Genomic DNA, 17694 nt, shown 5'->3' with positions numbered 1-17694 from the left:
TGGCTGAGTAATATTCCATTGTATAAATGTACCACATCTTCTTTATCCATTCATCTGTCAGTGGACATCTAGGTTGCTTCCATGTCCTGACTATTGTAAATAGTGCTGCGATGAACATTGGGATACATGTGTCTTTTTCAGTTATGATTTTCTCATGGTATATGCCCAGCAGTGGGTCACATGGTAGTTTTATTCCTATGCAGTAACTCTTGTTTTCTTTCTGTTACACCACTGCTGCCTCATTTCAACTTGTTTTTAAATAAGCCATAGATAGATGGCTTATTTATAGACCTAATTTATAGATCTTATTTATAGATGTATTTATAGATCTAATTTATACAGGATGAATGACATCTGGAAACCAGGCAATATTGTAAAATCCACCTCATTTGAACACATTTCAATGATATTTCGCTGATATTATTTACAAAGTTGAAGCCAGTGTTAATGAACTTCTCGGTAGAACAACTGGTAAAATGGGCCTTTTGCTACATGTAAATTGTTATTAAGCACTTCTTTTGTGTCAGGTTTCATACTACGCTTTTACATGTGTTATTTAATCCTTACAAAAACCTGATATGGTAGGTACCATTGTGATCCCCACTTTTGGGGTAAGAAAACAATAACTGAGTTATCAAGTTGCTTGCCCAAGGTCACAATCAGTGAGTGTCAGAGCCAAGATCTGAACGCAAGCAGATTCATACTGAGAGCCAGACTTCTAAACCACTATGTTGAGCCACTCTGGCTCCTTAGAGAGCTGGGCTAAAGACTTTTGGTCCTCATACATATCTGACTGTGGGGTTGCTCTCCTCAGACAGATCTAGAACACAGGTACTGTAATCAGGGAATCCAATTTGCTCTCAGGTTTTTGCCATATAATTGAATGATAGCTGGGGAGGCAGATGAAGAAATCATTGCTGAGGGGCTCATTTGCCTACTGGCAGACTGTGAGCCACACGGAGGACTTGCTGCTGAGTGTTACCACCATCAGAGGCCTGTGAGTTAAAGATGGTGGCATATAGGTGACTGACTGTTGCAAGGATGCATAAAGGCTAAATAGCTATTCATCCTTGAGCGTCCAAGTGAGACTAGCTTTCTTGTTGTGAGTTCTCTGCACTGGTATGTGAGAGCACGTGGAACGTGGACCTCATGTGCCCCTGATGGTGTGATGTCACTGGCAACATGCCATTTGCCCACAGTAGAGTCTCCCAGCAAGCCTGGCAGTTACCGTTTTTTCCTTAAATACATTTTACCCTGTAGCCTGAGTTTCTTTCTTTTTTTTCAACTGACTCCAAACATGACTACAAAGTAAATGACATATTCTGCACGCCCTGTATGACTTATTACTTTTTAATAATGTAAATAGGTGAACAGAAGCATTATTGATCTTCAGTGTCTAAGCATTTAATCACTATTAATAATGTAAAAGGTTTTTATAAATATGTAAAAACAAGAGTACATTAAACTAAACGACAGCAGTAATTTGCAAACCCAGACATTTCACTCGCCATCACTAATGGAGAAGTGCATTTAAAAAACAAAATCCTACCGGGGTTAGTGCAACCGCTGACAGCAAGGTCTGGCCAAACTCATTTGTCTGTTTTGTAGCCACAAGAGGCTGATCCACACATCAATCCACGTCTAGTGTCTACATCAGGCCTTACTTACTATCAGCCCACAGCTGTATTTTGTTTGGCCCAACATTTAAAAACTAAGAGATCTAACATAAAAATTGGAATGTCTTCAATTCATAGAAAATTGACAAAATTTGACATCTCTGGTATAGGTGTTCCAGAGTTGAGGGCCAGCCACCCCTCTGGAATGTCAATGGCATGCCTCTCTAGCTCACCAGTCACTGGTTCCCTTGCTCCTGGCTCAACTCCCACACTTTTAATGTCCTGCCTGACCCTCTTGGCATTTGAGTTTGTAACATCTGGACTACACAGCTTCTCTAGCTTTCCATGGAAAGACCTCAAGTGTTTTGGTTTTTTTACTTTCTGATCTGTTTCCCTGAGAGTCTGTAAAAATCCTATCTTAACTAAGAGGAAAAAAAATGACTGAGCATGAACTAGAAATCAGATTAATGGAAGGATATTTCCACCAATATTTCACTAAGGGGCCTGCGTGCACCTCATGAGTAAGTTGATAGACACTCTGCCTCACACCTTAGGCTAACAGACTCCCAGGTCCCACCATAGTGGAAACAAAACGTCCACTTTCTGTGAGAAAGATGTGGATGTTAAGAGGCACTTTACTATTATGCTCGTCACTTAGAGTAAGTTTTAAGAACAATTTGAAGATCTTAAAATTTACAGCGCTGCTGCTGGGTGTGGTGTGGCAGTCTCATGCACCTGCTTCTTCTGGAATCCTTAGCCCAGTTGAAAAGCGCTAAGCATACGAGGGCTTCCCTGGTGGTTCAGGGGTAAAGAATCCGTCTGCAGTGCAGGAGACACGGGTTCAATCCCCAGGTCAGGAAACTCCCCTGGAGGAGGAAGTGGCAACCCTCTCTACTGTTGCCTGGAGAATCCCATGGACAGAAGAACCTGGTGGGCCACAGTCCATGGGGTCACAAAGGGTCAGACACGACTGAGCAACTAAACAAAAACAAAGCCCATGACAGTGGCGTTGCTGCTGCTGCTAAGTCGCCTCAGTCGTGTCCGACTCTGTGCGACCCCATTGACGGCAGCCCACCAGGCTCCCCCATTCCTGGGATTCTCCAGGCAAGAACACAGGCTACAAAATGAAGAGGTTGAGCAGGGTGATAGGTTTCTTCTGGTTCTAACTTTCTGTGAAGTTGCTGTATTTTAAATTCTCATGCCACTCTGGGATGTGCAGTACAGAAGCTCTGAACCATCCTCACTGCTAAATCTGATTTCTGTGAGGACAAGGATCAAGTCTGATTTGTTCCCTTGTTTTGATTATCTATCACTGTATAGCAAACTCCTCCAAAATATAGTGGATTAAAATAATTGGTGATGATTAGATTTCTTGATTCTGTGGGTTAGAAAATAAGGCAGGGGGAAAAAGGAAAGGAAGGAAGGATAAGAAATTCTGACAGGGTGTGGCCAGGATGACTTGTCTTTTCTCCATGATATTTGGGCTTTCAGCTAATCTAACTCAGCTGGGAGCTAGAAGAGCTGGCTAGCCTCCAGGAATCCCTCTTTCTGCTTAAATCCTCTCCATTCAGGCTTCCTATGGGCATGGCAGCCAACCTTGAGTTTGTCTGAGCTCAGAACTCCAAGTTGGAGTATTCCAAGAGACAGGAACCAAAAGGTGCCAGTCTCTTAAGACCTGGATCCAAAATCATACCAATGTCACTTGTGTTATATACTATGTATTAAAGTAGTCACAGAGGTTGTTCAGATTCAAAGGGAGGGTCATAAATCCTACCTTTTATGGACAGAAGTATCAAAGAATGTATGACCATCTTTAATCTACCACACCACCATATCCCCAGATTCTAACACAGGATTTGGCAGAAAAGAGGTTAAAAAAAATGAGTGGATGAGTGAGTGACATAGATGCAGTGATATTGAAGTGCTCTTCTCATATTTACTAATGAAAAACTCATTTTGGTTGCCTAGAACACACAGATGATATTAGGACCTCAAATTAGTTAATTCCCAAATGTCGGAGCAGCCTAAAGGTAAGGTTACTGTTCTCCAAATAGCACAGGAACAAATTCATAAAAGATGAAGTGATTATATAACAGTAGCAAAGTAATTACTCTTGTTTTTTTTTTAACTTATGAGACATTCCACCACTGGCAGAGCCTGTCCATAATTGACATCGTTTATAACTTTGTGTAACCATCAATAATGCTCTCTACCTTCAGTGGGCTTGATAATCAAAACTTAGAACCAAGAAAAAGTTAGAAAATAATGAGCAGTATCAGGGAGTCAGTAGGAAGACTGCTGTGAACTGGCTAACTTTGGTGTTCCAGCTCATGAGAAAACCCAAGACAAGCACCCCAAAACAACTGAGGTGCTGCAAATGCCTTGAGTATGGCCTTCTTAGATAACTGTTTATTTACCCAAGTCCTTCCCTTCCTTTATGACACTCCCCTCCATAATGAAATCTTGATGCACACACCTGATTATTCATGATACCAGGTAACAGCCATAATTACTTATCATAACTTATTTAATAAAATATGTTTTTCTGCACTTAGTTGATTTGGGAACATATACCATGTAAAATCCTGTGAATGGCAAATGAGTTATTAAATCAAGACTGAGGTTAAGAGAAAGGCTGCAGGAAGATGATCATTGCTGCAGAAGTTGCTGATCTTGGATTAGACTAAAGACTTAAGAATAACCATAGTTGACAGATACAAATTATTGTTTTTGAAGTGTACATTTTACTCATACATTAATATTTCCAGAGTTACTGAGGATTTTAAATTTCTCTACAATATTTACCAAAGTCCTCTACTCTCCCTAATGTAATCTAATATCCTGCTATCAACTTATTTTTACAAAATGATGAAGATATGTGTTCACTCCTTTATTCAACAGATATTTCTTGAGTCATCCACTCTGTACCAGGAACTGTAGAGATGGGGGTAAACAAAAGAAACAGGGTCCACTTACTCACAGAATTCCCTTTACATTCCAGTGGGGGAAGCAGTCAAAATTTCATGTAAATACATAAAAAATTAAATTAATTATAAATTTTAATAAATTCTGTGGATTATGGAACATCAAGTAGCTTGGGCTTCATCAACTCAGAGTCCCAAATTCTGCTGCTTTGCTGGAGTAGACAGGTAACCTAAATGGATGTAAGAGAAGACATATTCTATCAAATGAGACAAAGTCATTAAACAATTTCAGAAGGGAGACTGACCTGGAAGTTTTCAGCAGTCATTCAGAGATGTGACTAATTGAGTCAGGTAAGCATGAGGAGCTGCTAAAATGGACACTCACAGGAGTCTATTGGTGACTTGCAAGAAAAAATTCAAAGCTTATTTGGACAGTGAGCAGCTTAACTATTTGCAAGACATTTCATCCTATGACATCCGGAGCTATAAATAATTTTTAATACAATTTGAAATGTTCGTGTTAGATGAATTCAAGGGGAAAAAACAATCACCCAAAAAAAACTCCCATTCACCACAGTGAAAAAATGTCCCCATTAACCATACTTTGGCATCATTTGTAATGATAGATCCTACAATTTCTTTCAAGATAATCCATATTTGGGGAAGATTAATCATTTCATCTTGAGATTGATGAAAATGGCAGTGTTGACTTGGTTCATGTATTGGCCCTGTCCTAGGCCCCGGACTACAGCAGACAAATTGGCTTCCCTGGTGGCTCAGATGGTAAAGAATCCACCTGAAATGCGGAAGACCCTGGTTCAATCCCTGGGTCAGGAAGATCCCCTAGAGGAGGGCATGGCAACCCACTTCAGTATTCTTATCTGGAAAATTCCATGGACAGGAGCCTGGCAGGCTGCAGTCCATGGGGTTGCAAAGAGTCGGACACAGCTAAACGACTAAGCACAGCACATATAGTCCAGTGAAGAAAACTGACAATAATGAAAAAGGTAAATGTCAGGTAGGAATAGGTACTGTCGACTGAGGTAAAGAAAGGTTAGGGACAAAGAGTGACCATTTTAGACAGAGTGGTCTGGGAAATCCTTCTGGGGAGATGACACTAGAGCTGAGACCTCATAGTATTCATCTATATGTTAGTTGATTGTGACGTGAACATTTCCTGCCACCTGGACCCTTATGCAGTAGAGCCTGGCTGTCACTTGTAAGGGCCCACTGAATCAGGATCCTGTGGCCTTGTGTGAAACAGAAAGGTAGAACAAACCTTTCTCAAGGAATTACTACACACTGGTTACTGTACCAGGTTTTCCTGATAAGTGGATGGGGTGCCTGTCCTCTAGGACTATTGAGAAAAGCTGAGTACTTCAAACTGAATAGCCTCCAGAAAGAGAAATCAGCAACAGCCATTGACCATTTAGTTATGAAAAGAAAAAAAAAATAGCAGATCTTCATCCATTAGTGTTTGACCCTAAAAGAAATCAAATATATAGAAACTGTGTCCTGATTTGGAATTATGAAAAAGAAGAGATAAGAAAACCTTATATTTTAGAATATTTATAAGAAATGCAATGTTACTGCAATATTAAAGCATTCATTGAGGACTTCCTTGGTGGGCTTCCCTGATGACCCAGATGGTAAAGAATTTGCCTGCAATACAGGATACCCAGGTTTGATCCCTGGGTTGGGAAGATCCCCCAGAGACGGGAATGGCAACCCACTCCAGTATTCTTGCCTGGAGAATCCCATGGACAGAGGAGCCTGGCAGGCTACAGTCCATGGGGTCACAAAGAGTTGGACACCACTGAGTGACTAACACTTTCAGTTTCACTTGGTGGTCCAATGATAAGGAATCTGCCTTGCCAGTGCAGGGGACGTGGGGTTGATCCCTGCTCTGGGAAGATCCCACATGCCTAGGAGCAACTAATCCCATGCACTACAACTACTGAAACCTGTGTACCCTAAAGCCCGTGCTCTGCAACGAGAGAAGCCATGGCAATGAGAAGCCCATGCACCTCAACTAGTAGCTCCCACTCCACTCACTGCAACTAGAGAAAGCCTGAGTGCAGTAACAAAGACCCAGCACAGCCAAAAATAAATAAATTAATTAAAATTTAAAAAGCATTCATTGAATTAACATTCACAGTCTATGTACAGGTCTTCCCCCAGAAGGTTTGTGACATAATCATTCGTAATTTTGCTGAGGAATAAATTTGAATCCATATGTTTTGTGTTTAACTTTTTCATAAATCTAGTAGTTATGGACCTCCAAGTCTATTTACATATGGTAAATCTGTGTGTATTTTTAAGAATATGAAAGACATTATACCAGATATACAACTTGGGGTTGGTAAACACACAATGCAACAGTTGCTGAATAAATTGAATAAACTAAGGACTGAGGAAATCTCTTTCTAAAGCATCAGCACCTGCCAATGTCTGTGTTCACCTTTCTTTCTAAAGGGAGGCACTGCACATAACCTGCCCACATTTGGAAAAGGAACCCAAGAGTGGTTTGGCTCTGCCATGATCCCTTGTGATTCTGTCTTCCCACATTACTTTTCGTAAGCAACCTCCTTTGCTTATCACTTGTGCAGTTGTTGTCCCAAGTGAGAAGTTAGATTGTTGCTACTTGCTAATAAAGCACTTTGATCTCATTTATGTGAAAGGTGTTACACCTGTGAAGATGGGAACTCCTGATTGTTCAGTGAACTATTTTACCTAATGCTAAAGTTCAGGAAACACATGTTCAAGACACATTTAAAAAATTACAAAGTGCTGAAGGCTCCAAGATTTATAGTGCTGACTAGCTCTTGAAGTCAGCAGTCAACACTTAAAGGTACCAAAAAAGAAAGAATGTGCGACTTTCACTTTGCAAGTTCTTGAGCAAAGAAATCCAACAAATCTTTAAAAAGCCGTTCAATTGGTTACTTGTGATATTTTGAAACTGAGATGTCCTGAGGTCCTTAATAACAGTCATTAGTAATGCCCAGTAGCTGTCTACAGCTTATCTCAGTGTGAATAGGTGTTTTCTAATATTTTATCTTACTGAAAAATTAAGATTGAAAGGCTCAAATCCTTAGTACCTACTTCTCAGCCATATGATCTGCGTGAAGTGACTTTAGCTGGTTCTGTCATCTAAACTTGTCCCTAGAGAGGGCAGAGTAAATGCTAGTTTATGGAGAAAGAATAAATGACACCGTGTGGCATATCCACTATACACCCTGCACGTAGAAAGTGCCCAGCAGTTGGTAAAGGTCTACAAAGTAGTGATATCCTATGGATAGCACCATCTTTGTGGGTGAGCACTTTCTTTTCCTTTGTAGCCACATCATTTACATCTTCTCTTTAAAATGCTACAGCTTAGGCCCTTGAGAGTCCAGGTCAAAAGACCTCCACCAATTCTGCCACTTAATAGCTGTATTATCTTAAGCAACATTTTTTGACCTCTTTGAATCCATTTCCTCATTTTTTAAAACAGGCTATTAGTCGCACCTACTCAGGGCTATATTGATGGTAAGTGAAATAAAATAAGGAAGGTGCCTGGCATGGTACCTGACTCTTAGTAAGTGCTTAATGAATGTCTTATTTATATAAATACATATATTCATATTGTATATTTGTATATATAATATGCATTTATATATATAAATATAGATATCAGGGTACATAATATAATTTGAAAGGTCAAATTCAAAAGGCAGTCACTTTACTGGGTTATTTTATTGTTCCAGTATCTTCATGAGCTGATTAGAAATAAGGCAGGGAAGAACGATTAGTCTCACTTTCCATAAGGAACAAACGAGGCTGAGAGTAATTCCATTTCTTAGGAAAAGTCACATCGATGATTATTAACAAGCCAGAGCTAGCACTGGGGTGGACAAAGTTAGACCACACTTTTTCCTCCTGGAGGGAAGAGTAATCCATGGCCAAGCTATAGCCAACAAGACAGACTTGCCCTGTATTTAATGACTATCCATTATTTGAAGGGCAGATTCACAGAGAAGTGACAGGAAAGGTTAATGAGGTTAATAAAACCCCATCAGGCTGATTACAAAGATAAAACCATTTGAGTAATGTATAAAACAAGCCAAAAACAAACCAACCAAAAAAATAAAATAAAACTTGAGATTATTCAAGGGTTGCAAGGGCTTCCAGGACACATATTTCAGGATTCAAATTCTGGACAAAAATAATCATGTGTCTAAATGAGGCAAACCGGTACTTTCACAGCCCTGAAAAATGTGACTGTGTCGTCAGTTTTCTTATTGCTTCAAAACACTTGATCCTTTTCCCATTACTTTCGGGATCTCAGGCATCCAAAGCAAGCCTACTTTTGACAAGCAATTACCAGGGCAGATGGGAAAATAGCCACCCTACCTCAGGGGGGGTGCCCCCATTGTGTTTTACTTGAAACATCACTAGCCATGAGGAAAATAATTCTGCTTAAAAAACTATCTGCATTTTCAATAGCACCACCTTTCCCAAAGTCCTAGAATGTCGATGGGTAATGCTCCTACCTAGCTGCTTTTAATGTTACCCAGTTAGTAGGTATTATTTATTTGGGCTAGTGACCAACTGAGTAGGATTAAATCAGCCAGTTCTATTTAAGTAAAAACTAATGAGATTTTACTGGGTTTGCATATGAACATTCACTGCATTCACATTTTCAGAACATGAAAACAGGTTTATGCTGTAACATTATTTGTTTTCATGGTGCTGTACCGGCTTAGATAACTTATATCAAAAAAACAGTATGTGATATGTGGAAACCCCCAGATACCCAATATTAGAGCCTTCAAATGTATGTGAGTTATGAAATACCAAACTGTAATTACAGGGTTGTAGATAAAGGAAAAATGGGGTTAGTGTTCATACATTAAGTATTTGAGGAGGACTGTTCATTCATCCTTCCCAATCACAGGGGTACTATTTAATTCCCTGAAGTAGTCAATTGTCAAACAAAACTCTCCTGATGAAGTCATAATTCATAATCGAGAACGCTGGCTTCTAATAAATGAACTGTAAGACATCTATCTGTCACACATGAACCTCAAAGTGGTCTCTGAAACACTTGAAGTAGTGCTGTGGGATAGGTTGGGAATATTTTGCAACTTCACATAAAGATATTTGAGCTGAAATACAATGGAGCTTTGTTCAGCACATGCTATGTACACAAGACACTAGGAAGGACACAGAAGAAATTCCACACCGCCCTTGCCCTGGAGTGACTATCTAATAAGAAAGACAGACCTGTAAGTCCTCTCCAAGATAGGCTATGACACATGCAGTAGCACGGAGTCGGCGCTGAGAAAAACGAAAGTGAAAGTCGCTCAGTCGTGTCCTACTCTTTGCAACCCCATGGACTGTAGTCCATGTAGTCCATGGGATTCTCCAGGCCAGAACACTGGAGTGGGTAGCCTTTCCCTTCTCCAGGGGATCTTCCCAACCCAGGGATTGAACCCAGGTCTCCCACATTGCAGGCAGATTCTTTACCAACTGAGCTCTCTGGGAAGCCCTAATATAAAAGCCTTTATTCATTGTGTGCTGCCATGGATACGATGGTATCATTAGCCCTTTGTCCCAACTGCTCAGAGGTATTTGTGTTCTAGGAGGGCCCCCCAGAAGCAGCAGTCATTTAGCCTGTAGATTGTCATTCCACAATCTACAGCTGTGGAACCTTACGATATAATAAGCCTGTGGAGAAGATGTCGGGAGAACCATTAAACCACGCCTCACAGGCAGCAGATTTCTGTCCCTTGGAGACTTGAGCCAACTGACAACTCATAGAAGAATTTACAAGGCAGGATTCCAGTGCCAGTGAGCAGAGGATCCACGTGGCCTCGCCCAGCCCAGCCCTTCTCAATTCTGCCTCTTGATCAGAGCTGTCCGCTGTGGAAAGGATTTCATCTGTTCCTGTGGAAAGAGCAACCTCACCTGCCCACCTGCTGCCAGACCCCCCACTGGCCAGGCCTTGACTTGGGACACTACCCTTGAAAGGTTGCTTATGCTCCTGTTGGCAGCAAAAGCAAATAGCTCTAACTTCCTGAGCCCTTCAGCCTCATTTTCCTTATGAAAGATTTTAATCAGAAATACAATGCAGTAAATTACATCTTCTTTCAGCAATTTAGTTTTCAGCGTTGTTTTTCAAACCAACTTCTGTGCTTGAGGTTAATGTTTTTGCCTGAGGTGTTGAATGAATACTGGAAATTTGACATCGAAGACAAAAGGCAACAAATAAGGGAAAAGGAAAATGGAACCCAGAGTTTATTGAAGGCTAGGGATAATTTGACTATGCCACGAAAATAGCAAATACAGAATGAATTAGACCTTTTGCATCAGAACTATCTAACAAGCAGCTTGTTAGTTCAATAAGGCTCTCGGTAAAGTGTATTCGGACTTACATTTCCCAAGATGCCCTGTTCTTCAAACCAAACTCCCAACATCTAGAGGATTCAGCATTTAGTTAAAGGGAGAAGCAGTTCCTTTGAGGTTGCTGCTTTAGCATAGTGACAGCCGGTAGACAGCTTGGCAGCAGTCTGTATTCTCCAGAGAGCAAGAAAAGAGATAGTTGTGAGGGGTGATCTTCCCCATACGTGTTTTTAAAGTCACTTTGGACATGTTCATCCAAGTTCAAGTTATCTTGCTGTAACCCACGACAGCAGGGAGAGGTCCTTGTTTCTAAAGGTTGAAGGAAGCAGAGTCTTCCTTCAAGTCTGAATCAAAGAACAAGAGCCCCAGGGAAAGATGGAAAGCATGCAGCACCCGCGTCTAAGAGTACACACACACACACACACACACACACACACACACACACACAACAAAAAGACAGTCGCACTGGGCACATACATGCTATACACATTTGCAGTGACAGCTTCATGACAGTTCAGACAGTAATTTCTGGTGTCTCATTTCAAAGGTTCAGAAGAGTTCTGAGTATTATTTAATTGAAAATGTTTCAGAAAAAGGTCCTTGAAAGATTAGGACTCACGTCGAGGGTTGTTTTCATGTGGCAAAAATTTAAGAGTTCAAAATGTTTCCTTAGAACAGACCAAGGACAGGCCAAGGATGACTGCCTCATTTAAAGGGTGATTTGAAGAAGCTGGGGGTTTCCCTGGTGGCTCAGACAGTAAAGAATCTGCTTGCAATGCAGGAGACGCAGATTCGATCCCTGGGTCGGGAAGATCCCCTCGTGGAGGAAATGGCAACCCACTCCAGTATTCTTGCTTGGAGGATCCCATGAACAAAGGAGCCTGGCAGGCCACAGTCCATGGGGTCGCAAAGACTTAACTGAGCAACTAACACTTTCACTTTCACTTTTTGGAGAAACTGGAGAGGAAACACGGAGGCAGCACAATGCACAGGACAGAAAACACAGAAAATAGGATTCTGGGGTTACCAAAGTCAGACCCCGGGCATACCCACCTCACTGCTTCGGCAAGGATCTAATCTAGGAAAAACATGAATTATTCAGGCCGCCTTGGATATGAGAAGCATACACAAACAGATTATACACATGCGGGAGAAACTACATTTTGGTGGCTGTGTACATCAGGAAAAATAAAGCAGCTACAAGGCTACCATCCACAATTATGAAGAAAATTGAGTTTAGAAGCTGGGAGCACACAAAATGGCAGTTGAGCTGTATGAAGTGGCACAACACACCATATTTGCCAAGAATATATCTGGAGTTCCCTAAGGGCCATCTGGAGCTGCAGCAGCCTGGGAAAGTGAGCAGACTTGAGAGCATTCATTCTGAAATGGAGAGTTTGCCTGAAAAGATTTTTTCCTAGGTTTCTGCCTGCAGTGCCAGTTCAAATTACTGCCAATTAAAAAAGAACACTGTAATACTGTCCTGCTGCTGCTGCTGCTGCTAAGTCGCATCAGTCGTGTCCGACTCTGTGTGACCCCATAGACGGCAGCCCACCAGGCTCCACCACCCCTGGGATTCTCCAGGCAAGAACACTGGAGTGGGTTGCCATTTCCTTCTCCAATGCATGAAAGGGAAAAGTGAAAGCGAAGTCACTCAGTCGTGTCTGACTCTTCGCGACCCCATGGACTGCAGCCTACCAGGCTCCTCCGCCCATGGGATTTTCCAGGCAAGAGTACTGGAGTGGGTTGCCATTGCCTTCTCCGAATGCTGTCCTGAAATTTAGACAATTTATACTGATGCAGGATGACTAATTTGGTCAAAGATTATAGTGAGTACTAGTAATCCAGGAATAAAAAGAGCTAAGAGTTATTCTTGTGAAAAACGGATGACATGGAGTGTGTAAATAATGGGAGCAAATGCAGCAAGATACAGGGAATCTTAGAACATTTAAAGTCTAATACATTACAAAGAGAGTTCAGGGCTGATAAATGTGGAATAATAAGTTTTATGGGGCTTTATCATATGCTGTAAGTTCGTGTGGGTCATAAAATATGAGGAATAAAAAAAGTAGGGGAGTTCAAAGACAAGTCTGCACATTATTTATGAATGATGAAGAGTGAAATGAATGAGAAGAAGAACAGGTAGACAATGTCTGGAATAATGATGACTTTGATGAGTCATTATCACACAAATCCATGTGCTTCATAAAATATGAGGAATATTAAAGAGTAGAGGAGTCAAAAGACAAGTCTACTCAGAATGAGATACAGAATGAAGGAAGAGAGGAATACAAGAGAAATGCACAGGATAATGATAACTTTTATGAGACTTTCACTCACCAGCCTGGATCCTTCATAAATATAAGCTGTATAGAAAATAAAAGAACGGCAAAGAGAAGAGACAGGCCTGTGTCTGTCGTAAAATATGGGCAAATAATGTCAACTAGACTTGACAAAATAAAAACAAAAATAATTGAGCCTAGTACAGCTGTGGGAAGACACACTATATAGATTAATGTGAACAAATAAAATAAGCGAGTGTAGAATTGTCTTGCCAACAGGGAATCAGCAACCACCTAGGAAGGCATCATTGCTGAAAAGCCCACCTTGCTAACTGGTAAAGCCTTGGCAAGTTCATAAATACCCCCATCACACTCTCCAAAAAGCTATCAGCACGTAGGCTCAGGAGGCAATGCTGTGCTGATTTTCAAATGGAGGTGGCCTCCCAAACGTCCCTCTGTTCTCAATCCCTCTGGCTCCAGTCCATATGTAGTTTGCAGGAGATTTTCTCAGCTGGTTTCTACTTAATCTATACCTAGTTTGTCAAATTTTGGTTTGTAAAGATTTTCAAAGGGTTACTGTGTAAAACTAAAGACATCCTTCTCTTTTCATTTCTTGTTACATTAGATTTAAAACCAGGGACCAGATCTGTCAGAATTAATTCAAAATCCAGAATTCAGTGCCTTTCAAATGTCTTCTCTATTAGAAAAAAATGGGATTTCAAGATCTCAAAATTTCAAAATCTCTACAAAAAGGAACTAGAGGAATCAGATAAGGCAAAGCAAGTGCCAATGTGCCATTTGCATGCCATTCAGAATCATTATTTACAGAATTCATAAGATGGGCAGCTCACTAGTAAGAGGAAAGCCACTGATTCATATCAGAACTAGGAATGTTGGCCTGAAGAGCTCAATAAAAGCACTAATAGCATCAATTATAGTAGCTTAAATTTGTTGTTGTTGTTTAGTTGCTAAGTCATGTCTGACTTCTTTGCAACCCCATGGACTGTAGCCCACCAGGCTCCTCTGTCCATGGTATTTCCCAGGCAAGAATACTGGAGTGGGTTGCCATGCTCTCCTCCAGGGGATCTTCGCGACCCAGGCATCAAACCTGCATCTCCTGCATTGGCAGGCAGATTTTTTACCACTGAGCCACCTGGGAAGCCCAGCTTAGCTTTGTGCTATATTTAGTGGCTTATAGTTTGCGTTGGGGGAAGGCTTTAGATGATGCAGGAAACATCCTATTAGTATAACTTCTATCCCAGTTCCTCTGATTGCAATATTTTAGTAGTGATGTTTATTGGCTCTAACATATAACCCAAGCTTTGGCTGGTAACTGTCTTTTGCTTTCTCGGGGTACTTTTTTCTCTCTCTCTTGAATGAGCTTTTGTGGCCGAGAGCTTTTTTTTTTTAATATAAATGTATTTATTTTAATTGGAGGCTAATTACAATATTGTATTGGTTTTGCCATACATCAACATGAATCTGCCACGGGTGTACACGTGTTCCCCATCCTGAACCCCCCTCCCACTTCCCTCCTCATGACTTGCTGATTCAAAGAATATATAATGCCAGGGTGAAATTACTATGATTACTTTGGAAAAGTCATGTTTGCCCAAATAACATGGGTCCTTTTAATCCAAGATTGAGCTTGCCTGGATACCCTGAATTTCGCTTTGTGGAAAAAAAAAAAATTACATTGATGCCCTAGGAAAAGTCATTGCTCTTGCCCAACCTTCTTCAACCCTACTAGCTCCAGCTATAAAATGCACATTCTAGAGACTTCTTCCTCCCCACTGCCATGGTAATGACAGAGAAGTGAATACTCCATGCTTGTGGGTTGCCCATGAGCCCTCTTCTTAACTCCCAAGCTCCTAAACTTTGTTACAACTTGTTGGCCAGGCTAGACCTAAAAGTCTACTTGTTTTAGTGGACTGGGTCCCTGGAGGCCAGCACTATTAAGGGCTAGTCTAATGGAGTCCCCCTATTTGGCAAGGATGAAACTCATTTGTTTAAAGGGAAAATCTGAAGTATTTCATTTCACTCAGCTCAGAGAAACAGGGTCCATATATCACCAGGGACCATGTCTCTTTTGCCAACTTTCACTGTTAAAATTCATCCAACTAAGTCTGCTTTGTTAAAATTCTTTTTCCAATAAAAACAATTTGGCAATATGTATTTAGGGCCTAAAAAATGTTCAGATCAGATGAGATCAGATCAGTCTCTCAGTCGTGTCCGACTCTTTGTGACCCCATGAATCGCAGCACGCCAGGCCTCCCTGTCCATCACCAACTCCTGGAGTTCACACCTATGTATATAAATACATAGAAAATGCACTCAACACAATGTTACTGATGACTGCCTCTGGGGAAAAGACTAGGAACAACAGGAGCAGGGTGGTCAGCAGGGACTTTAATCATATCTACAGTGTATTTAGGTATTAACTAATTTTAGTTTGTATTAATTTTAATAAGAGAAAAGTATCTTTCCACAACTAGGACTACCTCCCAAGGAAATAATAAGAAATTCAATGTAGAAAAAATAAGAACTAAATATCCCAAAATAGGGGCTGTATTAAACAAGAAATACTGTTTTAGGGCTATATTATATAATAACAATGATATATTAAGGAATTTCTAATTATATTGGGCAACGTTAATAATATACCATGTGCTGCGTTTAGTCGCTGAGTTGTGTCCGACTCATTGTGACTCTATGGACTGTAGCCCACCAGGCTCCTCTCTCCATGGGGATTCTCCAGGCAAGAGTAATGGAGTGGATTGCCATGCCCTCCTCCAGGAGATTTTCCCAACCCAGAGATCAAGCCCAAGTCTCCTGCATTGCAGGTGATTCTTTACCATCTGAGCCACCAGGGAAGCCCAAGAATATTGGGTTGGGTTACCTATCCTTTCTCCAGAAGATCTTCCCAACCCAGGAATCGAACTGGGGTCTCCTGCATTGTAAAGGTGTATCTCCTGGTAAAGGCAGATTTCTTTACCAACTGAGCTACCCGGGAAGCCCTAATGATATACTACCAACATTAAAATATCAGGATTCAGAACTATGCTGAGTATAATCCCAATTTATATTGGTAAAAAAGATATGCACATCCTCACCAAAATGTTATTAGAAGTGACTACCCATTGGTGAAATTACTGTTTTCTTTGTTATGCTTAACTGTGTTTTCTGTAGTTTCTCCAGCTTGGCTTCTAGAATCTAGTTTCAGGATGCTTTTATATTTGTCTTTCATCTTGTGTTGCAGACGTGCTTGTGTGATCCGAGGCCAAGTGGTGGCTGTGGATGGAACCCCTCTAGTAGGGGTGAATGTTAGTTTCTTGCACCACAGTGATTATGGATTTACCATCAGCCGGCAGGATGGAAGGTAGGTCAACGTTGTTTCTGATCACTGTGAGGGGCCAATACTGACTTCTAGTCATTAGTCAAACCAGCATTCAAATGATGCAGGCTTCATTAGCCTATCTTCCTTCAAGCTGTATCTAAAAAGTCATTGGTGTTATTTCCTCTATTCCCCATCTAAATCAAACCAAATTTCTCTTCTAAACCTGCACTATTACTCTCAAGTCTTCTTGAAACCCTAGCCATTTGGAAAGTTTTCTAGCCTTCATCTAGTTCCATTTATAAATCCAGCTTCAAAATCCAGTGAGATGATGCAGATAATAAAGTATTGTACATGTGGGCTGTTCTTCCATGATAGTCTGAATATAGTTCTGAAATAAAGCTGTCCAAAAGGTTTCTGCCAGAGGTATACAATTCAACTGCATTAAGACATTTAAAAAAAAAAAATGTGTCCTGTCTAGTTTACTAGTGGCTGTACTGGATCAATGAGCACGGGCAGCTTAATCAATTCTCCCTTGATGTCCATGTAACCATAGTGATTAACCTTAAGCACCAATCAGCAAGCTGCTCTCTAAGGGCTTCCCCAGGTTCTCTGAGACCTGGGAAGCAAGACCACTAGTTAAATCTTCTCCTCCTGGAAAAGGATTTGCTCACAAAAACATTTTTGTTGCCATCATTTAGGTAGACATTTATTCAGAATATTCGTCGATAGGCCCATGTGTCCAGCTTAAAGGTACCTATTTATGATTCTCAGGAACACTGTAATGATGGCTTTGGGGTACCCTAGTCTCCAGGTGGCTACCCTTAAAATGCCCTACTCATAACAAGTCGCTTCAGTACTCACACAAAGAGACCTGTTGCCTGGAAGCTTTATCACAGTGTAAGAGACTATCTCATTTCAAGAGATAAAATCAAACCTTATTTTTAGTCCTAACCACTTCAGAATTGTTAATGGTTCAACATGGGCTATGCTGACTTTATTTTTTCAACTGCCTCTCAAAAGGCTTATAGAAATAGTTAGAGAAATAGTAAGGAAGAGTTTTAACCTACTTAAGAAAAATTGTTTTTAAGACTTTAGGAAATTATATGAATGATTTGGATGTAAATTCTATTGCTAATTATTAATGAGCCATC

The 17694-nt window shown here is 40.8% G+C and overlaps 1 protein-coding gene across 9 annotated transcripts in view; it reads left to right on the top strand.

Moving 5' to 3' along the window:
• TENM1 (teneurin transmembrane protein 1) overlaps nt 1-17694 on the top strand; it is a 918261-nt gene that overhangs the window by 736296 nt on the left and 164271 nt on the right. For all 9 annotated transcript variants that reach the window (XM_044937195.2, XM_044937198.2, XM_006065013.4 and 6 more), the window contains one exon: nt 16466-16585. In XM_044937195.2, the coding sequence (XP_044793130.2) occupies nt 16466-16585 (120 nt within the window). The remainder of the gene's footprint in view (nt 1-16465; nt 16586-17694) is intronic.

The sequence above is a fragment of the Bubalus bubalis genome, chromosome X, assembly GCF_019923935.1.
Source record: "Bubalus bubalis isolate 160015118507 breed Murrah chromosome X, NDDB_SH_1, whole genome shotgun sequence".
NCBI lineage: Eukaryota > Metazoa > Chordata > Mammalia > Artiodactyla > Bovidae > Bubalus > Bubalus bubalis.
This window is presented reverse-complemented; position numbering and strand designations above follow the sequence as displayed.